This window comes from Choloepus didactylus, chromosome 5, assembly GCF_015220235.1.
Source record: "Choloepus didactylus isolate mChoDid1 chromosome 5, mChoDid1.pri, whole genome shotgun sequence".
In the NCBI taxonomy this organism is placed as follows: domain Eukaryota; kingdom Metazoa; phylum Chordata; class Mammalia; order Pilosa; family Megalonychidae; genus Choloepus; species Choloepus didactylus.
The window spans coordinates 130,072,691-130,099,490 of NC_051311.1; the positions used below are offsets into that span (position 1 = coordinate 130,072,691).

Consider the following 26,800-nt stretch of genomic DNA (forward strand, 5'->3'; position numbering starts at 1 on the left):
GATTTATACCCCTGGGAGTCATGTCCCATGTAAAGGGGAAGGCAGCAAGTCCACCTTTCAAGATGGCTTAAAGAGAGAGGTCACATCTGAGCAACAAAAGAGGTTCTCTGCGGGTGACTCTTAGGCACAATTATAAGTAGGCTTAGTTTCTCCTCTGCAGTAACAAAGTTCATAAAGGCAAGCCCCAAGATGGAGGGCTCAGCCTACTGAATGGTAGTCTCCAATGCTTGCAAGAATATCGGGAATTCCCCAGATGGGGAAGTTTAATATTTCCACATTTTTCCTGTCCCTCAAGGGGGCTTTGCAAATACTCTTTATTCTCTGCCCAAATTACTCTGGATGTATCAGAGCTTCTTGCTAACCTGTGCAAACTAAACAGATCTCATTCTCTATTCAAGATTCCATGTAATTACGGTGTTTGAGTAAGCTGATCATACAAGTTAAATTATATAGTGTACTACAGAAAATACAGATTTTGCACCAAATAAACATCTCTTCTTTTGGTCTCACATAGAAGTTGCAGTTTTAAAATACAGTCAATATCATCCTCTATCCTTTAGTCTGATTTACCTTAGTCCTAACCAAGGCCATTTCATTCATATCTCTAATTGAAGTCTGATCCCTTTTTTGGCTTCTTTAATATTTGCTGTATGGGGTATTGTTGACATTCATAGCTACCGAACTCTAGCTCTCAGGTGTCACAAAGATACCTGAAGTTCCAGAGACTGCCAGATTATAAATCAACAGCTCAGCATCTCAAAATTTAGAAATAACCATTACAACTCAGAAATAGATGTGACTGCTATAAGAGCTTACAATCTAAGAACATTTACCATAAGCCTTCCCCTGGTAATGTATGCTCTCAGACACAATTCTTGGGAGTTTGCACAAGGGTGAATCTTAGTGAGTTTATTCAAATCTTTTGAATGTTTTTAATTGGGTTGCTTGACAATGATAATTCTTATTAACTTTTCAGAGTTCTTTATGTGTCCTTTATATTTATTCATTTAATTTCTGGATACAAGTCCTTTATCAGATATGTGATTGGAAAATATTACTCCCTATTTTGGGGGTTGTCTTTCTGTTCATCTTAAAAGTGTCTTTAAAGGAGCAAAGGTTTTTTTTTTGTTGTTGTTTTTTTTGATGAGGTATAATATATCATTTTTTTCTTTTATAAATCATGCATTTGGTGTTATATATAGGAAATTTTTGCCAAATCAAAGGTCCCAAAGATTTTTTATTATATTTTCTTCTAGGAGTATTATAGTTTTAGGTTTTACATTTATGTTAATGATAAATTTTTAGTCAGTTTTGCACATGGTGTAAGGTATGGTTTAAAATGTATTTTTCTGCAAATGGACTTCCAGTTTTTTCCAGCACCATTTGTTGAAAAAACTATCATTTTCTCCACTGAGTTGCCTTTGCACCTTTTTAAAAAATCAGTTGTTCATATATATAACTCTATTTCTGGACTCTATTTTGTTATATTGATTTATTTGTCTCTTTATGGTTTGTTTTTTTCTTTTTATTTACTTGATTTCTGCTCAGATATTTGTTATGTCTTTTCTTTTGCTTACTTTGGGTTTAACTTTTTCTTCTTTTTCTGGTTTCTTAGGTGGAAGCTGAGCACATTTACTTGAGAAATGTTTTTTAGTATCCATATATTTAGAGATATTCCAGAGATCACTCTGTTACTGATTTCTAATTTAATTCCACTCGGGTCAGAAAGCATACTGTGTATGACCTGAATACTGTTAAGTTTATTATGACTTGTTTTATCGTCTATTTTGTTAAATGTTCTATGTACATTTGAAAATAATATAGATTTTGCTATTGTGTTTGAAGTGACCTATAAATGTCACGTAGGTCAAATTGCTTGATTGTGCTGTTCAAGTATTCTTTATCCTTACTGATTTTCTGCCTGCCTTTCTATCAGTTACTGGTAGAAGTGTATTGAATTCTCCAACTGTTATCGTGCACTTGTGTATTTCTCCTTGCAATTGTATTAGTTTTGGTGTCACGTATTTTGGAGCTCTGTTATTAGATGAGTAAATATTTAGGACTGTTATGTCCTCTTGAAGAATTCATCCTTTTATCATTAGGAAATAAACTTTGCTCTGAAATCTGCTTTGTCAAATACAAATGTAGCTACTTTAGCTTACTTTTATCTAGTATTAGTTTGGTATACCTCTTCCCACCCTTTTTCTTTTGACCTATTTGTGTCTTTATATTTAAAATTTGTTTTTTGTAGGCAGCACATAGTCAGTCTCTCTTTTGCATTCAATCTGACAATCTCTGATCTTTAATTGGGGTATTCAGACCACATATATTTAATGTGATTATTGATTGATATAATTAAATTCAAATCTATTGTCTTGCTATTTGTTTTCTCTTTGTTCCATCTGTTGTTGGTTTCCATTTTCCTCTTTCAGTCTTATTCAGATTAACAGAGTACATTTTGCTTTTCTCTTTTATGTCCCTTGTGAGCTTATTCTTTGTTATTTGAGTGATGGCTTTAGGGTTTATATTATTAATCTCCAACTTATCACAGTCTATTTTCAAGGGTTATTATATCATTTCATGAATAGTTTAAGAAATTTACATTAATATACTTCCATTTCTCCCCTCCTAACATTTAAAATGTTATTATACATTTTACTTATTTATATGTCATAAATCCTAAACTATATAGTTATTATTTTTGCTTAAAGTCATTTTTTAAAAATATTTTTAAATAATAACAAAATAAATTTTATATATTTCTCCATGTTGTTACCATTTCTGGTGCTCTTCATTCTTTTGTGTACATCCATATTTCAATTTGTGTCACTTTCCTTTTGCCTGAAGAACTCTCTTAAACATAGCACATTTCTACTGGTGAGGAATTCTTTCAGCTTTTGTGTATCTGAAAAAGTCTTTATTTCACCTTCAGTTTTGAAAAATGTTTGTGCTGGGTATAGAATTCTGTGTTTACAGTTTTTTTTTTTCTTTCAATACTTTAAAGACATTACTCCACTGTCTTCTTGCTTGCATTGTTTCCAACAAAAATCAGCTGTCATCTTTATCTTTGTTTTTATTCATATGTAATCTGTACTTTTTCTCTATCTGCTTTTAAGATTTTCTCTTTATCTCTGGTTCTGAATAACTTTATTTTGATAGGGTTTATTGTAGTTTCTTTCATATTTCTTATGTTCGGGGTTTGGTGAGCCTCTTGAATCTATGGGTCTTAATTTTCATCAAAGTTTGAAACATTTTGACCATTATTTCTTCAGGTATTTTTCTCCCCTTCCCTTCATGGATACCGATTATACATTTATTAGGTTGTTTAAGTTTGTCTTACAGCCCACTGGTGCTCTTTTAATTATTTTTAATTCTCTTTTTCTCTGTTTCATTTTGGGTAGTTTTTATTGCTATATCTTAAAGTTCACCTACCTTTTCTTTTGCAATATCCAATCTTTGTCTAATCAGTGCTTTTGTCTGAAACATTGTATTTTTCGTATCTAGAAGTTTGATTTGGATCTTTTTTATATTTTATGTGTCTCTACATAACATTTTTTAAGATATGGAATACAGTCCTAATATCTGTTTTAAATGTCTTTGTCTGCTAATTCTTCCATCTATGTCAATTCTTCTACAGGCTTGATTAATTTATTTTTCTCCTCTTTATTGGATGTGTTTTCTTGCTTTGTTGCATGCCTGCTAATTTGTTATTGGTTGCTGAAATTTGTAAAATGTACCTTTTTGTGTACTGGCCATTTTATATGCTTTGAAATATTATTAATATTTGTTGAAAATAGAATTTTAAGTTCTTTGATAACACTTTGATCTCTTTTTTCTTGTTTTTAATATGTGTTTGACTATGTCTGAACCCTGTTTAGTCTAGACTTAATTATTTCCCACTATTGAGGCAGGATTCTTTTGAGTATGAGGTTTTACAGTCTTGCTGGTTGGAACAGGCAATATTCCCTGCCATATGTGAGTGCTGAGTATACCCCCAGCCTTGGGTAGTTTTCTCATATTCTTCTGTCATAAGTTCTCTGCTGACTACTTGAGGATCCTCTGCAGATATCCTGAGTTCTCTCTCTGTGCATAACTCTCTGCTCTCCATTTCTCTTACCTGAGAACTCTTGCTGCTTTGGTCTTCCCAGACTCTCAGCTCCATCACCTTTTCTCAAAGTCAACCAGTCTCTGCCTGGTTCCCTCCCACCCATCTCGTACCGTGAGGATTGTCCCAAGGAAATAAGCTGGTGAAAATGTAGTACTTACCTCCTATGTTTCCTGTATCTCAGGGAACACTGCACTTCATTGCCTGTTGTTCAGTATTTTGGAAACTGTTTTTTCATATATTTTTTTTTTCCAATTTCTTTGATTGTTTCTTGTAGGAGAGTAAATCTGATTCATGGTACTCCATCTTGATTGGAAGCAGAAGTTTGACTTTTATTTTATGCAGTTGATTCCTCATTTTTTGAGGCATTGCTTTGGTATTCTTGTTTTCCAGTATTCTCATTTTGTATTTTTATAGAATTCAGAGATCACCCATTTTTGAAAGCATATAATTTAATAAGGTATCAAAGGGTGTAGTTTTCAAATATTCTTTTTAATGAAGCATATATTATAGAATCGAAAATAACTCCTTTGGTATTTATGGTCAGTATTATAAGTTCTCTATTAAGGATCATTAATTCTCAATTCTGCATCTGAACAGAAGACATTTAAATAGATCTACTTAATTCTGAGGCATGTATGTACTGAATGAAATCCTACTCAGTGCTGGTGTAAGGTACAGGAAAAGAAGACTTGCAGCATGGAAAAAAAAGTGGTCAATGCAAAGGGCTTTAGTCACATTAACAGGAGGACATCTCATAGAGATGCAGCAGTGTTTGTGGACTTAGAAAATTAAAAAGGTCTAAGTTTTCATTTCAGCATTGTCACCTGTTCACTTATGTTTACTGAGACCCTTCACTTAATTTCTTCTAGCCTCAGTTTCTATGTCTCTCAGAGGGAAAGAAAGCATACCTTCCCAATCAGCTTACAGGGCTGTGTAATCAATACCAAGTAAAGAAACATAAGTTACAGAACCTTTTAAACTCTAGAGTTCATTAAAATATAAGCTGTTATCAAAAGTTAGAATTATTCTCACTATCAGTAGTTAATAATTAATCTGTAACATTATTTGGCTTATTGATAGATGACTATTTCTGTAGCCTACCTCCTTTTTAAAGATCACAGAACTGACAAATGTGGATCACCTGAAATTGAAAAACAAAAACAAGAGAGAGAGAGATAACTTAGTATCTTAAAGAGGAAAAGAGAAAAAAAAGCAATAAATACAGTTTAAACTTCAATGTCTACAGGTATTTACTAAAGCATCCATTATTTTACCTTGTTTATTTTGTAACCTCTTACTTCTCAAAAATATGATGGGATCAGCCTGTGTGAAATAATAGACTCTAAGGGTTCGACACGACCTTAAAAGTCCTTTATCCATATGTAGATATAGAGTGATAGGTAATTTGTAAAGAACAAAATTTCATTTCTGTACACCATTCCTCCGTTCAGAAACCTACAATAAGGTCTTATTAACTACAGAATAAACACTCCTAAGCATTGCCTTATATAATATGGCCCCAAATTGCATTCCTAGCCCAAGGCTTTCTGTTATTCACACATCTCTGTTACCTGTGAACCTCAGTATTCCCCCTAATGTTCCTTTAGGCCCAGTTGCCTGGGGCTGTAAAATAATAGTGGTTACCCTTGGGTGGAGGGTGGCGGGGGCCAGGGGCAACTGAGACAGGAAGGGAGGATGGGGAGGGTTTTTGGGTACTGGGAACAATCTGTGTCTTAATCATGGGTACTATTCATCTGGATGTATTCAGTTTGTGAAAATACCTTGATCTGTACACTTACAGTATGTATATTTTTCCATATGTATATGATACTTTTAAAAAGTTAAAAACATATATTATCTTGGATCTGTACCCAACTAGTTAGGTAGCATCCCTACTTTAAACATGAAGAGATTGAGGAATAGTGAGTTTAAATTACTTATTATTTTAAGTTACTAATAACCCTGCAGTTTTTAGATGACTTAGATTAAATGGTCTGTAAGTTCCTTTCTAGTCTAAGATACTATGGTATTGTAAAACCACTGTTTCAGAATGAAATTAACTTTCTGACTTTCTTTTTATTCTAATTTGTATTGGCCTTCCTAATCTATTAAGGTTTCCAAATTTCTATATCCAAAGATAAAATTATTTGGTATTTAAAATAATACTGCAATAAGACATTTTCTTAAGTACTGCAGAGTTTTCAATTTCTAATAATTTTGTATTTATTTTCTATACTCATTGTTCTGAAGGCAAGCAAAGGTCGTACTACAATTGTGGTAGCACATCGACTTTCCACTGTTCGAAATGCAGATCTCATTGTGACCATCAAGGATGGGATGGTGGCGGAAAAAGGGACACATGTTGAACTCATGGCAAAACGAGGTCTATATTATTCACTTGCAATGTCACAGGTAATGTGTATGTGATATAATTTTATGTCAGAGGATTGTTTTAACTTTTCAAAAATCATACCACACTTATAACATAGAAGTCCTGAATTATATTCTTGGGTTTCACAACACCAGCAAGGTTTACTTGTACTTCCTGAGTGAACAAATATTCATTGGGTATGTGCAATATCCTCAGCATTGTGATAGACAATACTATGAAAGTTAAAGAAATAATGGGTATATAGCATCTAATATTTTTCAGGCATTCTACAGGTAGGCTTCAAAGCTTATATGTGACAGATGAAGGATAGTCTAATTCTATATACTATGATCTTTTGGTTAGAACAAGTAAAAAATGTAACATACAATCCCTGATTAAAGATGTAAAACTTAGCTAGAGGCAAAATGCAAAACGCATACAAATGTTACAAGCTGTAGAAATAAGCAAGATTGATTGGATGGAGCTAGATTACCTAAGGACTTTGTCACGTAAGAGACCTTCAAGGCTTGAAGGGAGGAGGTAGAGATGGATGGAGTCTAGGTAGGAAGAACAACAGCATGGAGGTATGAAGGAACTTGGCATGCAGAGAAAGGAGACCAGCCTTCCAAGAATACAGACAAGTGTTGGAATAATGGAAAATGATTGGATAATAAGGGTCAGATCATGGAAGTTCTTGAAAGACAGGATGAAGGGTTGAAGACAATGTGTAGGATGCACCTATAGTGCATGGCACGTAGTAGGCACTAAATAAATATTTTTGAATGAAAGAATGCACACATAAATCCCTACTTGTGTACATATCAGTTCCTGACAGGTGGACCAGAAAGTTCACGTTGGGTGATCAAGAGTCCCTTCTTCCATGATGATCCTGGAGGCATACAGACAAATTCTCATTCTTTGGAATCCCCTTTTCTGAATGCCTTGTGATCTACACAACTTGATTTCACATATTTTTTTTCATTAGGACACGTTACTATATGTGATAGGTATTAGGCTCTAGCTGTCTTCTTCATTCTGGCCTAGCTTTCTTCTCTAAACCTGAAAAGCAGCTTAATTTCAAGAAGTCTTCTACAGATAACTAATCTCAATCTTTTTCTGTTTATTTTACTTCTTTAACTTTCTGACTGTATCTTTGATACCAATATTATTATTGTTGTTTTACAGATTAGGAAATTTAGAAAGTTTTGAGCCTGCATCACCTCATCAAACTTATAACTTAAAATTTTGAAGTCTAGCTTTCTCCTCCACTATGCTAGAATGAATTAGTTCTGAACATACCCTATGAAGCAATGACAGTAAAACCAAAAGTTTGAAAATGTAACATTTTATTGATTTGAAAACTTCCTGATTCTGATTTTATCTCACATTAGTCCATAATTCATTTCTTAAAGAAGAAAAAAGTTAGATGTTATTTGCTAATAGAATTTTCATGATTTTCATCCCATGGTAAAGTAGACAATAATTTATGAAGTTAAGTTCAACATTTTCAAACTAATAGGAGTAGCAATGAAGGAAAATAGCTGTGGTCAAATTAACCCTTTTTTTGAGATTTTTAAAAACTACTACACTTATCTTCCTTTAGAATAACACATCTTTATTTTTCATTATAATTAACCAAAAATCCATCATTAGGCCTTGGGTTAAAGGGTTTCAAAATGTAGGAAAAACAAAATTGGCATGTTTATGGTATAGATGAGTAAAAATATAGAATAGTTGTTCAGAATGGATTAGTGTTCTGATTACCTAAAATAATACACATTCAGTTATAAAAATACCATTTTAAATATTAATACTCAATGAACTATAAAATATTCAGGCTATTGTATACTACACATAGCATACATGTTTTCTACGTAAACTAGTAACTAATTTTTGAAACTCTGAACTGATTTATTTGCCACTAATGCCTGTAGTGTCCAAATGAATTCATTTTTGAGGATCATAAGTTTTGCAATATTAACCTTGCTGAGAATCAGTTATGGAGGGGCAGCCTAGCAAAATAGTTAAAGTTATGAGCTCTGAAGTCACTGCAAGTTGAAATCCCAACTCTGCCACTTAATAGTTTTAGAACTTTGGGCAAGTTATTTAAATTCTCTGTGCCTCATATTTCTAATCTCTCAGATGGGGAAAATAATAACCTATTAATGGATTCTTATATTAAATTAATTAATTCATGTGAAAAGTGCTTAGAACCATTTTTGGGGTTATATATTTTATTATATTATTATTATTATTATTATTACTAGCATTAGCATTAGCATTATCCAATCACACTTTTCAGGAATGCTCAAACCATGGAGGTTAATGTTGTATTTATTTATCTAGAGGGTACAATGTTATATACAGACATATTCCTTTGGTGAAGTTTATATGTGCATGAAATAAAAACCAGTAGAGATACATGCATATCAAAACTCATCTAGCAGCCTTTGCAGAAAGAGAAATTGTCTTTGACCCATTAAAGCAATTTCTTAGAAAAAAAAATGTATTATAAGGAACATTTAAAGTTTTGTTTTAAATAGCTCCTGACACACAAAAAAGAGATACTGTATCTTACCACTAATGTGAACTCTGAAAAATGTAAAGTAAGTGTCCTATATTGTAGAATGTAGGGGACCTAGAGATAGACAGCAACTAGCGAAGGGGGAATGATAATCAAATAAGAACAGATAAGATATTAAGGGTAATCCTAATGATATGGAAATGTTCAGGAATGACTGGTTTGTTAATTTTCTTGGAGTATCGTAGGAACATATTGGAAGCAATGTCATTTTAGGTTAGTTGTTTTTCTTATTCCTTTGTTTTGTTTTATTTGAAATAGTTTTTTTTTTAATTTTTTATAAAGTTTTAAAAAAAGCTATTTTTTTTACTCTAGCTGCTTTTAAGATATTCTCATTGTCTTTGGTTTTCAACAGTTTTACTATGCCATGCTTAATAAAACCAAATGTGTGGAAAAGAAAAAAATAAAATAAAATAAAATAAATACCTCCTGAAAAAAAAAGCCAAATAAAAGATTTTTCTCTTGGTAAAGAAATTTATAGAAAAGAAGAAAGTGATAACATAAAAGGATGTCTGATTAGAGACCTTAGGATAGTATAAGGCTGGTTAAAGTTCACTGGGCCTTTAAATAAGTGATTAACAGTTGTTAAGCTTGTCAAAGAATTATAATAGCCCAGTAAGCCTTCCATATTCATCATATTCTCCTATGCCCCAAAATCCACATACATCTTTTCATCTCCATTCCCCTACCCTGGTCTGAACCACCATCATCCTAACAGGGGTTCTCATTTCTTTCTTGTCCACTCCTCCCAGCCTTTCATGGGGTAGTCACAAATTTACTCACACTGCCTTCAGATGAGCAGCGAATATGTAGCTCCGTTATCTTACTAAAACTGGTCTGATTTCTCTGAGTAACTAGAAAATGAAAAACTAGACTGAAAGCAATCTGGTTTAAAACTTAGTCCTGTCCTAGAAGTTAGGCATTCCTTTCAAGATAACTTGATTCCTTTGGAATTTCTTATTCTTTAGAAGCCAGCCTCAGCCATTTTGCTTTTTGAGCCCAGTTTGGAATGGTCAGCAGTGGTAGACCTGGAGAGCATTATTGTCTCCTGATACATCTTTCAGGCCTAGTACCAGCCTCACATATAAGTGCCTGGCTACATAGTATGATTTTATAATAGAAAAGGCTGGGAAGCAGGGTCACAAAGAGTATCTTTGATTCATTTGCCTCACAAAGCTCCTTTTCCTAAGATCTGCCCTGCAAGTGGTATAATTGTTTTGAATTAAAGCATTGCTTTCTCCAGTTAATTGTACAGGTCTTTGGAAAAGAAGCACAAAGTTATTATCAGTCCCTAATATTTTAGTATGAATTGGACTTACTTGCTCTCCCTCAAGCCTGCAAATTGTTCAGCAAGAAATGCACAAAAATATGCCTCCCTAAGTTGCAGAGGCAGCAACAGTTTTAAAGTGATGTTTAATAAAGTGCCTTCAGAATTTTAAAGCTTAATTCTAATGGTAACCTATATATTCTTTATTTAAGGATATTAAGAAAGCTGATGAACAGATGGAATCAGTGACATATTCTACTGAAAAAGATAATGGTTTGGTTCTCTCATGCTCTATGAATTCCATGAAGTCAGGCTTAAAACCAGACTTTGCTGAAAAGTTTGAGGAATCCATCCAAAATAAAAAGGTAATGGTTGAGTTATCAACAGGCTTTTCCCACATTTTCCATAATGAATTTTGTCTTCATCTTTATGTTATTTAGAATTAGTTTATTATAAAATGATAAGTTTACAAAATGTGCGTCTTTCCTAAACTTTGTTCTAGCGTCACTGTGACACTCTAAATAGGGGGCCTTCTTATAAGACTGTACTTATGTTAGAGGTCAGTGTTGGAGCAAGAAATCTCATGGGAATCTTGCATTATTCTCTTCTATGAGGAAAACCATGGTTAAAACAGTGCCTTGGGAAGTGTAATACACATCCAATTGTGATACTCAAGAATAATTTGAGCCACATAAGGACAAAATCTATTCACTCCCCAGAGACAGACCAGCACCAGCATGTACGCAATCCAGTCCTCCAGTCCCAGCACACAGCCCAAATAGCCTTGACACTTGTCCCCAGACCTGCTTTTGCCTATGATCTCTCCTCCCAGGCTCTTTGTGAGCCCCATATCATGCTGCATCAACCACCCCATACATATTATTATATTCCTCAGCACCTTTCTTCGACCTTTATCTCATTGAGCCTCAAGTCTCATTTCTCTATCCCAAATCAGCCTTCCTTCTCTTAACATGCCCAAAACCTGCTTTGGGCCTCAACCCCCAGTCTGAACATTCTCCTCAGTACCCTTTTGTAAATTATCACCCCATCTTAATTTTACCTCAATCAATGCGTCTTCCCAGTCCTTATTTCTTAAGCCCAATCCTTTCTCCACTCCCAGTCAGCCTTCACTCAGATCCTGTGCTGCTTCTCAGGTACAGCCTCACATCCATGAAATCCCTCACCCTCATCCTAACACCTGTATCTTAGTTTCAGTCTCTCTAACCCCTGTCCACACCATACCACCCCTATCATTGGCCCACTCTTTCCTCTCAGCCTGGAGTTCCTTGATCATTAAGTCTGACAGATATTTGAGGTTCAGCCACCCCTCAGCTGTTCACACAATCTTCCTGCCCACTCTTTTTGTCAGTCTTATCTGCCATCTATCTGCCCCAGGTGCACAGATGATCTGCACCAAACCCTCTCTTCTACCCTTCTCTGATATTGACATTCTGTTGCTTTTATTTTTAGTTAGAAGTCTTTTTCTTTAGGGCTATGGTCCTTTATACCACTCACACTTATACTTTTTCCTTATCTACTCATTTTCTTTTTAAATAAATTCATTTCAATAAATAGATAAAGAAAAATATTAAGTAAATAATACTGTAGATGATATGCCATATGGCCAAAGCCCTGAATGCAAGAGTAGAATACAAGAATTTACACTGTAGAAGAGTTTAGGAAAACTGCATTAAAATATTTGTTAATAGCTGTTGGACCTGCCACTGAAGTTGCTGAAAACAAAAAGGAAGTATGCCTCAAAGTCTGAAAATCCAGTTTCCTAAAAAATGACTTTCAAACCATAAGAAGTATAAGAATCAGAACATGTAAAAGCAATTTCCAGACTTCTGGACAAAATGGCCTGGTAAGTTTATACTCTGATACAACTGTGCTCCGCACACATGGAAATGATAGATAAAACATAAAAAGAGAAAAACTAAAAAGACATATCCAGGCTCCAAAACAAGATAAATTTCTCTGCAAACCAGAAATAAAACAAAAGCCCAGCATGGTTAGCTGGGCTATAGCTGCTTTAAAAGGAGACTGAAAAATCCTGGACCTCTGACTTACAGAAAGCAGTGGACTTGGGAGGAAGAAAACCATAGACACAGCCTTACAACCAAGAAAGGAAACAAGCCAGGCACTGGCTCAATGCCCGTATCTGTAATCTGTGATAATGCAATGAAAAATGAACAAAGGAAAGAACTATGAAAATAAATAATAAAATGGTAAAAAAAAGACAGAAGTTTAGAATAGAATTAATGAGGGATTGTATTAGAGCAGGTCTAGTCAGGAGATAGAAACCACACAATGATTTGAACAGAGAAAGACTAATGCAGTGAATCATTAAAAGGAGTTTGGAGTAACAGGAAATTGACTAGTGAAAGTTAATAAGACCTTTAACTAAAACAGACATAGGAGATAAGAAGAGCAACTGCCACCCCTTGGGTGAAATAAAGAGTCCAGGAAAGAGCCCTCACCCTTCCTCCCTGACCAAGGCTGAGATTCAGAACTCACTGGAAAGGGCACAACATTGGATCCCAGGAAGACAAAAGAGTACCTCAATGAGATGCATTCTGGTGGGGCTTCCTGGAAATCTGCCCTCTTAGGTGCCAGGGGAGACCTTCCTCAAGGAGGTGCTGAGCTTCAGGGCTTGCTAGGTACTGGGAGAAGCTACTGGCCACTGGGCACTCTTAGAATGGGGAGCTGGAGAAGCTGCCTTCTGCAGGAGTCTAGTGCACTTCTGTGTGTGAGTAGGAGGTCATTTTTGTCAATTGTTGTGAAAATTGGTTGTAATTAAATATTTCTGCTTCCATCCAAGATAGAATAAAATAACGAGATTAAGAAACACAAGAAATATAAGGGACACTACACCAAAGCATATCACAATTAAATTGCTTAAAACCAGTGATACGGAAAAATTTTTAAAGCAGCCAGAGAAAAAAAGGCACAATACATATAGAAGAATAAAGATAAGAATTAAAACAGACTTCTCATTGGAAACAATTCAAATCAGAATACAATGAAGCAATATGATTTAAGGTACTGAAAAAAAAAAAAAACTCAAATTAGAATGTTATACAGCAAAGAAAGCTTTCAAAAATGAGGACAAAATACTGACTTTTTGAGGCAAAGTCATCACCAGCAGTCTGGCACTACAAAAAATGTTAAAGGAAATCCTTCAGACAGAAGGAAAATGATACCAGGTGAAAATCGGGATCTACACAAAGGAATGAAGAGTATCAGAAGTAGTAAATACATGGATAAATATAAAAGGGTTTTATTTTTAATATCTCTTTGGAAGATAATTTAGTTTTTAAAGCAAAAATAGTAATGCTATAATATAGGATTCATAACACATGTATAAGTAAAATATATGACAATAATAGCCAACAGACTGATAGAGGTAAATGAAAGTAAACTTTTTAAGGTTTTTGTATTCCATGTGAAGTGGTATAAGATTACTTGAAGGTAGACTGTGATATTGATATCAAAGTAGATTTCAGAACAGAGAACATACCAGAGATAAACAAGGTCATTTCATAATTATGAGGGAACAATTATCAAGAACTGCTATGAAAAATAAAGTCCACAATTATATTCAGAGATATCATTATATCTCTCTCAAATATTGATAGAAAATATAGAAAGAAATTCAGCAGTGATATAGATGACTTTAGAAGCACTAGCAGCCAACTTGACCTAATAGACATTTATGGAAGATTACACCCAACAATATCCAAATATACAATTTTTTTTAGGTACACATGAAATATTTACCAAGATACATCATATTCTGGGCCACAATACAAGTCTCAATAAAATTAAAAGGATTCAAGCTATATAAAGTGTATTACATAACTAAAACAGAATTAAATTAGAAAGTGTTATTGAACATTTAGAAACTAAATAAGTCACTTGTAAATAATGCATGGATCAAAGAAGAAATCAAAAGAGAAATTCAAAACCGTTTTGAAGTGAATGAAAATTAAAACACATATTAAAATGTAAAGGATGCAGCTTTAAGTGGTACTTCAAAGAAATTTATACCACTGAACACCTATTTAGGAAAAATAAAGGTCTCAGATTAATGAGCTAAGCTTATACCTTAAGAAACTAGAAAGAAGGAAGTAATAATAAAAACAAGTCATTAAATCTAAAATGAAAGACAGTAACAATAATCAGTGAAATCCAAAGCTGGTTCTTGGAGATCATCAATAAAATGGGAAAACCTCTAACCTGACTGAGTAGGTAAAAAGAAAGAAGACACAAATTATCAATATCAAGAATGAGAGAGGTAACATTACTAGAGATTCGACACATATTAAAAGAATAATAAATTATCTCATGAAAACTTTTTGCAAATAAATCCTGCATCTTAGATGAAATGGACAAATTCCTTGAAAGATGCAAATTGCCAAAGTCATGTAAGAATAAATAGATAGCTTGAATTTTATGTCTATTGAAGAAGTTGAGTTTGTATTTAAAACCTTTTCCATAAAGAAATCTCCAGGTCCAGGTAGCTTCACTGGGAAATTCTACCAAATATTTAAGAAAGAAACTCCAATTCTTTGCAAACTCTCCCAGAAAATTGAAGAGGAAGGAGTCCTCATTCTCTGAGACCAGCATTACTGAGATACCAAAATTAGTCCAAGACATTACAAGAAGAAATAACTGTAGACTAATATCCTCCATGAACAAACATTAAAAAAATTCTTAACAAAATTTTAGCAAATAGAATCCAACAAGAATATAAAAAGAATTAAATATATTATGACCAAGCAGGGTTTATCCCAGGAATACAAATTGATTCAACATTCAAAAATTAATCAGTGGAATTCCCCTTATTGAAAAAAACTGAAAGATAAAACCATCGATCACCTCAAAAGATGCGAAAAAAACCTCATTTGACAAAATGCACCATCTATCCCTAATAACTCTCAGAATATCAGGAGTTGAAGGAAACTTCCTCAATTTGATAAAAGGCATGTACAGTGAAACCTGCTGTTAACAGCATAATAAATAGCAAAAGACTGAATGCTTTCTCTCTAAAATCAGGAGCAAGGAAAGGATGTACATTCTCACCACTGCTATTCAGCGTTCTAGCCAGTGGAGGTTAGCACTGGAGGTTCCAGCCAGTGCAGTAAGGTAGGAAAATAAGAGACATCCAGGTAAGAAAGGAAAAAATAAAACTCTTGATTCACAGATGGCATGATATCTATGTAGACAGTCCTATGAAAACCACCTAAAGAGATGCTGAAACTAATAATTGGGTTTAGCAAGGTTGCAGAATACACCAAGAATACATAGAATTCAACTGTACTATATACTAGAAATGAACAATGGGAAATTGAAAATAAAAAAATTAATGCCATGTTCAATAGTATAAAAAATAAGAAATACTTAGGATAAATGTGGTAAAAAATTACAGGACCTGTATACTGAAAGCTACAAAACATAGCTGAGAACAATTAATGACCTAAATAAATTGAGAGATATACCATGTTCATGAGTCAGAAGACTCAATGTTGTTAAGGTGTCACTTCTCCCTAAACTGATCTGTAGGTTCAAAATAATGCCAAACAGATCTTAGCAGACATTTTCTGTAGAATGTGACAAACTGATTATAAATTCATATGAAAGTTCAAAAAGTTCATTAGGCAAAACAACTTTGAAAAAGAAGAACAAAGTTGGAAGATTTATACTACCTGATTTTAAGAGTTCGTATGAAATCTATAGTAATCCAAACAGTGTGGTATTGGCATAAAAATAGACAAGTAGGTCAATGAAACAAAATAAAAGGCCAGAAATAGACCCACATATATACATTTTTTGATAAAGGTGCAAAGGTAATTCAATAGAGAAACGATAGCCTTTCAAGAAATGGTACTGGAAGAATTGGATATATATCTACAAAATAATCACCTGAACCTTGAACCATAGACAAAAATGAATTCAAAACAGGTAATAGACAATTAGTATAAAACCTATAATTTTTTAAGTTCTACAAGAAAACACAGGAGAAAATTTTTGTGGCATTGAGTTAAGCAAAGATTTCGTAGATTCAACATCAGTAGCACAATTTATAAAAGAAAAAAATTGATAAGTAGACTTCAGAAAAATCAAGAACTTCTTATATTTGAAAAACACTCTGAACAGAATGAAAAGATAAGCCATAAATTGAGAGAAAATGTTTGTAAATCACATATCCGATAAAGGATTTGTACCCAGAATGTATAAAGAACTCCCAAAATGCAAAAAGAATAATTCAGACAGCCCAACTGAATAATGGACAAAAGATTTGAATTGACATTTCACACAAAGAAGCTATGTGGATGGTAAATAAGTAACCCAGACAAGACAAAAGAGAGATCATTATGGTATTTTTTAACCCTCTGACCACCGTGACCACTGCATCCCCATGTTACCCTCCACACAACCCAGAAAGTGCTGGCAGATACCAGAATAGCTACTTTCATGTGCTTTCTGTGTACAAGGCCTGTGCTTTTGTGCAATATAATCCTTCCTCTGAAATAGTAATTTCAGCAATAGCAATGGCTGCTGCCATTTATTGGTTGCTTATGTGCCAAATACTGAGCTAAGCTTTATATACATTTCCTCATTTAATTCTCAGAACAATCCTATAAGAACTGATGACATCACCCTTAGAAAGATGAAGAAATTGAGGCTTGATGGCTTTGAGTAATTTGCTCAATATTGCAGCATTTTATTTGTAAATAGGAATTCTAAAACAACCTCGAGATTTTAGAAAAATATGTCTCTGGAAATAAATCATGAAACTGGGAAACTTTCATGTTCAAAATCCTAGTAAAATTTTTACCTTCTGCACTTTCTCTTCTTAGTTCCTACCTAAATTTTGTCTGATCATAGAATATGGTATTCTACACAGTTTAGTGAGAGTAAAGAAAAATATGCCTGTCATTTCTACTGTGAGTTTTAGCTAGCAAAACATGCAGATTAATTTTTTTTAACAATAGCAACTGAGTGAAAAGACTTAAGGTGATAAAATGCACAGCCACTTTTGGGTAATGTTCCTTTATTTTATGTTTTGGGATCGTCATTAGTAACATATGCAGTGAAATTTTTTAAGAAAAATTCTACTTTCTCCTCTGCCATTAATTTGATTTGATAGTTTACCTCATAACCATGTTTATGATTGCATAACTTCTCTAGATGCCATTATGCTCTCAAGCTGTGGTTTTTAACCAACGTATTTTATTTATAGACAAGTCTTCCTGAAGTTTCTCTATTAAAAATTTTTAAATTGAACAAGATTGAATGGCCTTTTGTGGTTCTGGGGACATTGGCTTCTGTTCTGAATGGAACTGTTCATCCAGTATTTTCCATAATCTTTGCAAAAATCATAACTGTAAGTAAAACTAATTTGCTAATATTTCTAATGATTTTAAACAAAGTATAACCTGAGAGAACAGACTTGGTGTACTCTGACCCAGCAAAAGGAAAATTGGGACTTTGGAAGGGTCACCCTTAGTATGGGGTCCATGATAGGAAGGTTAACTAATGTTCTCAGGGGATAAGCCAACATCTATTGTAAAGTGTTTGGCTGGGCCTTGTTGACTGGGCAATCAGTTAAGAAATGGCTTTGTTTTCTAATTTTGACTGCAGTGCTGTATCAGCATTCCAAAGCAATGAGGCGATAAACCAGACAAATACAATTGCTCTCCTTTCAACTAGTCTTGAACAATCACAATTTTTTATTGTCACTCAGCTCAGGGAGAGGAAGTAACAAGAGTTTGGGATCATGCCAAAGGAGCCAGGAGAGTTGGTGGGTTCAAGGATCTTACTTGATCCATGTTAACTCTTTAGTGTCCCTGATTTGCATAGCTCCACTTCCTCAACATAGATGTCAATATGTGAATAACTACTAATTTTAGTACTAATTTCCAGGGACGCTTATGAACATCTCACACTGCAAGTACTACTCCAAACTGGGGAATATTAAGAAACCTGAGAGCTATCAGATATTATGAGAGACAGTAATTGATTAAAACCAACCTGAGGTTTCATTGAAATACATCATCACCACCACCACCACCATCATCATCATAGCAGAGAGAGGACCCATTTACCTGATCCCCTATTTACATAATGAGTAAGAGAATTAAAGGCTAAATATTTTTATTATATGTGATGGATATAGACAACAGAATAATGGTACATTCCCCTCCCCCTAGAAGTATGTATATAGCCTTATTCTTTATGTTGAAATTCAAGCAAAAAATCCTGATGAATAGACATTTTAGTTTTTTTCTTTTTCTCTTATATCTTCCTCCAAACTTGATGAAAAATCTGTTTCTTTTCAGATGTTTGGAAGTAATGATAAGACAACCTTAAAGCATGATGCAGAGATTTATTCCATGATATTTGTCATTTTGGGTACTGTCTGCCTTGTCAGTTATCTCATGCAGGTGAGCTTTTAATGAATGAAACAAGTCTAAACATAATTACGTTTTGATATCATCCTCTCTATTTGAGTTATAAATATAGTAACCAAATGTTTAAAAGAAATAAAAAAGAGAGTTAAGAATAAATATAGATTTTTCTCTTTGTTTTCCAGGGATTGTTTTATGGCAGAGCAGGGGAAATATTAACAATAAGATTAAGACACTTGGTATTTAAAGCCATGTTATATCAGGTCAGTGTTTAGCTGAATTTGCCTAATTTTATTTAAAATTTGTTTTAAAATATCCTAGCTTTTAATTGTATTTCTTCAGTTTTCTTTACATAATCTTTCCTTTCATCATTTAAAAGCATGCTTTTTGTGCTCTGAGCAGCAAAATTCTGCTGTCAGAAATCTTATTGTACATTTTTCTTATATTTTTCTAGTAGAAATAAATCTAAAATTGTTATGTTCTAAAATACAACTTATAGAAAACAAGGATTTAGGGTCCACTCCTTGTTCCTTGCGTTTATCGTGACAAATCTTTATTTTATTACTTAGCGTAGTGTCTCAGGATTAGAATGCAAGACTAAGGGAAAACTGAAAAGAAGAGTTAAGAGCTGCAAATCTTGGGAATGTATTTCAAGAGGAGGAGTTGTTAATTTCTCTAGTTCACATCCACATGCACAGTTTAAGATTTTCCACTTCAGACTGTTTTTAGCACCCAACTCTCTGCCCACCTAGGAAGAGTCCTGAACTCGGATAACATCAGTCTGGCAGGATTGCCTGCCTCATACAGATGATCAGTGAACCCTGTGAAATAACTAAAACTAGGTGGTTCAGGTGGTTATTTCAAGAAGTGAGTCTTGGGGGCAAATGGCAGCAGTGCCTCAGATTGGCACCTCTAAAATTCTTTCATGAGGCTGAGGTATATTGGGTTACCCTGAAAGCCAGTAATCATTTGGAGCCCTTCACCTCGCTTTCTGCCACCAAAATTCACCAGGCAGGAGCAAATAGTTTCCTGCCAGGGTAATTTCTTTTCAGAAATAGAGTTACTGTCACTCCAGCTGAGTTGTAAAAACCAGTTTTAACACCTTGTGACTTTTAGGAGTAGCACTCTTAGGACTGCCGTGTAACAAAACTCCTCAGCCTTTGTACTCTCCGGGAATGAAATACAAAATGCAGCGAAGGGAGTTGGTGGTTTCTTATAGCAACTTAATGCTTTGAAGCAGTTTTGCCCTTACACCGTCTGCTTAAAAAGGTCATGTCTCTGATCTTTGCTCCTAACTCCTTAATCCAGGGAGGGGAAATGTGTTTGAAAGGTCCTGAAATGACTTAATGCCTCATTTTAAATTGTACTTTTCTTTTCTGATTTATTTACACTTTAAGTCATTTTCTCAAATCTTTTATAGAATAAGGTGGGATTTTAATGCTAATACTGTATTTCACACTTGTTGACATTTTCTGCTCTATTTTCATTTTTCTTCGTGAATTGATGGTAGTTGTTCCCTGTTCAAGAAACTTATTTTAAATTTCCAAGAGTTTTTGAAAATATTTCCTGAATATCTGGATGTTTTATGTAGAAGAGTATGAATTTTAATTTTTCCAAGCATTGCTTTTAACTTCCCCCTTCTTCACAAAATGCTTTTAATGGGGAGTTCTCAAGGCCACAAGCCAGTTTAACCAGTGGAACTGCTGTTAATCTTTTATCTTAATGCTTAATACTGGACATTAATCCTCTGCCTAACATGAACCATGTGAATAGCAGTATAGTATTTTCTTGGTTAAAATAGCCTCTGGCCATAGGAATGCTCCAATCCATAAGCCATTTATGAGTTCTCACCTTCCAAGAAACATGCTCATACTTACGAACACAGGCACGTAGAAACCCAGTGCTCGTTAGCAGATGTTGTTAAATCTCGCATAAATTCAACTCAGTCCTTTTCTGCAAACTGTTTGTTTTCCCCTTTGCTCCTTCGGCATTCTTTTTGCTTAATACTTTTCTTTGCTTTTTAAAATTGGAGAAGAAAAGAGTAGTATATTTGGTCTTTTCAAGTATTTTCACAATTTTGCTTTTATCTATAGTATGGAAAGCGCCTAATGTGAGGTTTTACCTAAACCTTATTACCTGATTTTTGTCCTGAGATGACTTTTTATGGCTTAGAAAGCATGCTGAGGCTTGCAATGCTTTTTATAACCATTCTGAAGCCTCTTTTAAGGTAGTGGTATTTATGGAATCAGGTGTGGTCTTTTTATAAGTATAAAATCTGAGTTTTATTTGATTACTTGTGATTGTTCAAGATTTAGATTTATGCCAGGTAAAAGAATGTTCAAATTGTTGCTGAGTCTGAGAGTTATAAATCATTTTTCATTGTGCTTCAAAATCAAACTTATATTTCTTAATGATAAATATTGATTTATAGAGCTATTGAATTTTTTAACAGATAGCAAGTTTATTGTTGCCCATTTCCCTCTAAATTAGATTGATTAGGGTTTCTGTGGAGATCAATGCAATCGTAAAATTGTAGCACAGATAATGATCAATAAGGGCCTTAAAAAGTACCTAACCTAATTTCAGAAGAATTTGGGGTCACAAGTCCTTAAGCAGAGAAGCAGGTATTAAGAGTCAACTATAATGCTTCAGTCAGATGGGAGGCAAAACAAGGTAGTTGATTAAAACCTCTGGCATCTAGTTGCCTAAGTTCAAATCCTGGCCTCAGCTCTTGGGCAAGTTACTATGTGGCCTTGGGCAAGTTACTTAATCTCTCTGTACCTTAGTTTCCTCATTGGTAAAATATGGATAATCATAGTACCTACCTCATAGAGTTGTTATGATGATTAAATGTGAAAATACATGTCAAGCACTTCAGTGTCTGGCATATAATAATCACCCAATAAATGTAAGATATTATGTTTTTATTTATAATAGAATTCTTGAAAAAGAAATGGATTTGCTAGTATCAAAATCCTGATGGCTTTACATATAAACATTTTACCATCAGGAAGAAGGGAAGCAAGCTAATTTTTACTCAGCATCAGCTCTGTTCCAGAAACTCTGTTAAGTGTTTTATCATATATTGCCTATACTGAGAAACAATCACTAAACAGTGTAATTGCTGGCTTGCTGAAATGCAATTTTGGACATCTTGCTGATTGCACATCAGATAATTGCTGAAATGAGTCACTATGATTGTGTTTTCTAGCAAATTACTATTGAACCAGAAATACAATATTCAATAATAAATTATTTTTCTATTTTTCACTTTATATTGTTTTTAAAAATTCTTTGTGAATTCCATATTGTGTTGAGATCTAGAAACAACAAGCATATATTAGGTCTTAATTTTTTTAATATACAATAAAAAGCAGGTAATGTCTTCCAGTCTAAAAGTGCTATAATTATATTTGCCGACTTTGTTCACAGTATGTTCAGCTCTTGGTTGCTGTTGCATTTTCAAAATGGTTAATGTACAGTGCAGATCTTATTCTCTACAGAAAGGACCCTAATCTCACTAGTGCTCTTCTCCTAGGGTTGTACTCAACCTGCCTCCTACCACATTCCTGCACAGGAGCTTTCTTCTAACAGGACTGCATGGTTAATGCCCAGCCTTTTGTCTTCTATGCCTTTGTTTCCTTACTTGACAGAAAAGTGTAACTAGGACTCCAGGCCCCTGGCTGGGTTGCAGTAAGCCAACAATTCTTTTGCTCCTATTCACTGAAACTAAACCATTTTTCAGAGATATCTCCATATCGTTACAATCCACAAGATACACAAGTGTATTGAATGAGTGGGAGGAAACATTCAATAGCTAATAAAAGGAAATCAGAATTCCTCAGGTTGAGAAGTGCTAAGATGTGCTGTATCCATTTGCTTTTGAAAACCAAATTGGTTATTACTTATACTTACCCTGCTTGTATTTTTGACCCGTCTCACTCTTCAGATTGCGTATTTATTGACTGTAGCAGTTTTATAGGCTTCTGCTTTGTTAGCTTCACACAATGCCCAGTCAGCTCCATAAATATTACTGACTAAACTGGCCCTTCCAGGTGAGCACTTGAACCAATTGGGCTTCACATGAAGGTCCCTTCCCTAATGCAAACTTCATGACAGAGATTTCGATGTTCAATCTTTACCTTTTGCAAAATTCAGAATTTTCTAAGAACGAGGGAGTAATATGAAGTGTCTGTAAAATATTGCCCCTCTGTGTTCTAAACAGAATGGAATAGACCTTTTTATAATTAACCAGTTTAGGTAGAAAGATTTGGAAATCTTCCTAAATTGTGATGTGCATTGCTTTACTTTTAAAACAGACTCTGCTGTCCACAATTTAACCATTACTTGATGGTTCAAAATGAATATTTGTAACATTGGTTGTTATACAACATTATAATATGGCAATGTGTACAAGATTTAGGCTTAAGTTCTTCTAGTTACATCTAAGTATAGATTTTTACGAAGTAAGAAATAAAAGTCATTTCATCAATAGTATTTACAAAAATGAAGTACCTGTGAGGGAGGGAGGCAGGTGAAGACAAAATCACAAGGAAAGTTTTCCAATAACCATGTTAATTCCCTTTTACCTCTAGGATATTTCCTGGTTTGATGATAAGGAAAACAACACAGGAGCCTTGACCACAATATTAGCTGTCAACATAGCACAAATTCAAGGAGTATGTATATTGTTTTTATATTTAAATAGTGTATGTGTGTGGGTTGCATTTGAGTACACGTGGACATATGTGAGCTATGCTGACGTGACCTACATCCTAAGGGTACCAGGTAAGTCACAAGGCTAATAGGGAACTCAGTGAAAGATGAAAAGAAGCTGTCGGTCCTTGGTATTTGTAACCAGAAATAAAGGAGAAGGTTTGGCACATGTAATAGGAACCCTAGAGGACTAAAGAAGATACCAAGATTAAGATAGAGAAAAGAGTTCAGAATTAAATAGTAAAAGATAAAAAAGGTAACAAAATGAAAACACACCAAAAAAATTGTTTTAAGTTTTAATAAAAGAAGAAAGGTTAGTTTTCCCTTCTTCCATAAAATAAGGTCTTATTTTAAGTATTGTCTGACAATTTAGATTCATGTGTGTCCCTGGAAAGGATTCTGTGCTAGCTCTTATACAGATATGGATAATCATGACCTGTCACATCATGTGTAAGCCAAATGGATATGCTTCATAGTCAAAATTGATTACAGAATGACCAGCAGAATGAATGTCAAAGTCATGCTAATAAGCGTGGGGATTAGGGTAGTGTAGGAGAGATAAAGAGTAATTTATTAATTTTCTTCCAATTATTTTCATAAAACTAAACTTTAAGAAATGGGAATTCAACTGTGATTAAGAAAAGAAAGACAAAAGCAAGGCCAGAGAATATCTGCTTTCCCACTTTTAATTTAAATGAGATAAAGCTCTTGGTCTCTTTGTTAAAATAAGACACTAGCAAAGTTATAGCCTTTTCCTTTTCCCCATTATGCATGTGGAAAAAAAGAAAGTGTCAGTGAACCTCCTCTGAATGTTAGAGAAGTCTTACAAATATTCATTCCATTTAGGAATATGGAGCTATCAATTACAGCATTATTACCACAGCAACAAATTATCAAATAAAGCAAACTTTAAGAATTGCATGTTTCATTTGGAGATTATTTCCACAGTACATGGCAACTATTCAAATTTTTGAAACTTTTATTGGACCTCTTTGTTCAATCTACACATCCAAGGACAGGTTTATATTAGCAGAGACTAGAACAAGTTGATTATAGTTGTAAAAATTTGCATGCATCTATATTGTTTTTTTTTTCTTTATAAAAATATCAAATTTATTTCAATATCAAGTTTCATTTTTAAATTAGAGCTGTTGGACAATTTTCTGTAACTTAAAATTCATATAAAAAGTGAGGAAAACATTAATAAGCTATGAAAGACTGACCAAGAAAAATAATTTTAGAGCACATATTTACAAAAGCCATGTTTAAAAGTAAAAATTCCAGTTATACTACCTACTGAGAACTAGTCTTTAGCTCTTTACTTCCAAATTTAACATTCTCATTTTGAAGTAATTTATCTATTTTCACCCCAATTACTATGCCCAACAAAATTTTTCCAAGCTTTCCTTACCACTTATGAAGTGTGACTCAACTATTCATCTTAACGGTTCCTTAAAAGAACTCTTTTGTTTGATCAAAAAGTATAGGACATCACTACTACATGAGTTAAACAAAAAAATGGAGTAAAAAACAAAAGTGGTATCTATATAGTAAACAAATTACCTGATAAGAATGTTAACTATTTCACATTTCTACTTAGCGCAAGCAAAAATAAAGAGGTTCCAAGGTACTACAAAGTTTGGCATTTGTACTGCAAGCTTTAAATTATAATTGTATTCTACACAAGTCATGTCTAAGAAAACGGCCATGCTCGTAAATAAAAAAAAGACTGTTATATCCAGCAGGCGGTATTCTACTAGTCAAGAGAACTCTTTATAAAATTAAGTTAAAGAAATGCAGAATGTCTGATATTTATATTACCCGTATAAAGGCTAAAAATCACACAAACCATACAGAAAATAAAGAATTAAATGATTAATGTTTGCTTTGAGGAAACCAGAAATGATTATATTCCAAGAAATAAGCAATAATGACAAAAGATGTGATTAATACACTATCTTTTTTAAGCCCAAACATACTTTTCATCTTAAAGAGGACAATTCTGACTTTTACTTTCTTTCCAGAATAGGACCTGAATTTAAGCTATTATTTGAATAGAGTTCATAATCTAAAGTAATTTTTCCCCCATAGGATATTTTTATTTCAGTAGATAGGCTACTAAATGATCAGTTATAAAGATTTTGTAGAATAAATACCAATTTACCCAATAACTGTCACAGATACCAACATATTTCTGTATCCAAGCCTAAAGTTACTACACTACTGAGGTCATAACTAACATGATTCTTCCATGTGGTCAGACTTTGTTTACTATATAATACTGTCACAAAATCCAAAGAAGAAACCTTAGTTGAGTCCTTCTCCAAAGTTGCATAATTTTCCAAATAATTTTCGTCTGGTTTCAGAGCCTGTTCTTTTCTTCAATCCTTTTTTAGTCGTTTGGCTTTTGCAATATTTTCTGGATGTTTTTGTTTCTTCTTCTGCTCCTTTTCCCTGGCCTCAATCATCTTGGCCAATTTCCAGGATAGTACAGCACTTGCTAGGAACAATGGAATAAGGGCCAAAATCACTGTCATAAGGAAGCCACATGGGCCCTTTGAAGCCCATTCCACAACACTCAGCCCAAGCCTTTATATCAGACATCTTTGTAGTGGTTTTAGGAAAACTTATGCTTGAGTCGTGATCTCTCACTTTGTCCTGGGATTATTAGAGAGCCAGTCACAATTTCAGATGCCCTTGGTTGTCTTCTTCTTTAGTTCTACCGTATACTTCTGAGAGGTTTAAATTCGTCAGACTGGAAGCAGGAAGGCTTTATAAGGTAGAAAGAGCTCCAGGGTAACAGAATATTTTCTTCATCTCTTCCTGAAACTTTTTGTTAATTCCAAAGGCCATGTTCTAAAATTTCATTAGCTATATTTGAACTTAAAAATAGAACTGCAGAGCTCAGTTTTACTTACATAAATGCAAAAAAAGATGAGTAGAATTTTATATAATAATCAAATAATAAACATAGCATTAATCTTCCACACTGCACTAGAATTATCTGAATGGCAATTCTGCATTTAGAAATTCCAGGATTCACTACTCTATATCAATCCCTGTAATTCCGTATGAATCCCTATTCCACAAAATTTGCTATTTTTGTCTTAATGGTGCTAGTGATTTTCTTACTGCCTAACAAACCATTTTTTTTTTAGAATACTATAAAACAAGCATACTTCCCCTAGCTATATTTTATGTGATGTCTTCTATTTTAGCAAGTCTTTGCCTTGACTGAAAGACCAAATTAGTACAGAAAGGCCAACATTACTTTCCTTACATTCATTAGTTGCTTTCTTATGAATAGTATTGTCTCTCACTGAGAGAAACTAATGAGAATATT

General features: G+C 33.9%; 1 protein-coding gene and 1 pseudogene across 1 annotated transcript in view; one reads left to right on the plus strand and one right to left on the minus strand.

The window, feature by feature from the left end:
* The window catches only part of ABCB5 (ATP binding cassette subfamily B member 5), a 150,284-nt gene that overhangs the window by 83,137 nt on the left and 40,347 nt on the right, over nt 1-26,800 (plus strand). The window contains 6 exon segments of the mRNA XM_037837794.1: nt 6,359-6,520; nt 10,540-10,692; nt 17,574-17,717; nt 18,673-18,777; nt 18,927-19,004; nt 23,337-23,420. Of these exon segments, the coding sequence (XP_037693722.1) occupies nt 6,359-6,520; nt 10,540-10,692; nt 17,574-17,717; nt 18,673-18,777; nt 18,927-19,004; nt 23,337-23,420 (726 nt within the window).
* LOC119534983 lies at nt 25,782-26,061 on the minus strand (annotated as a pseudogene).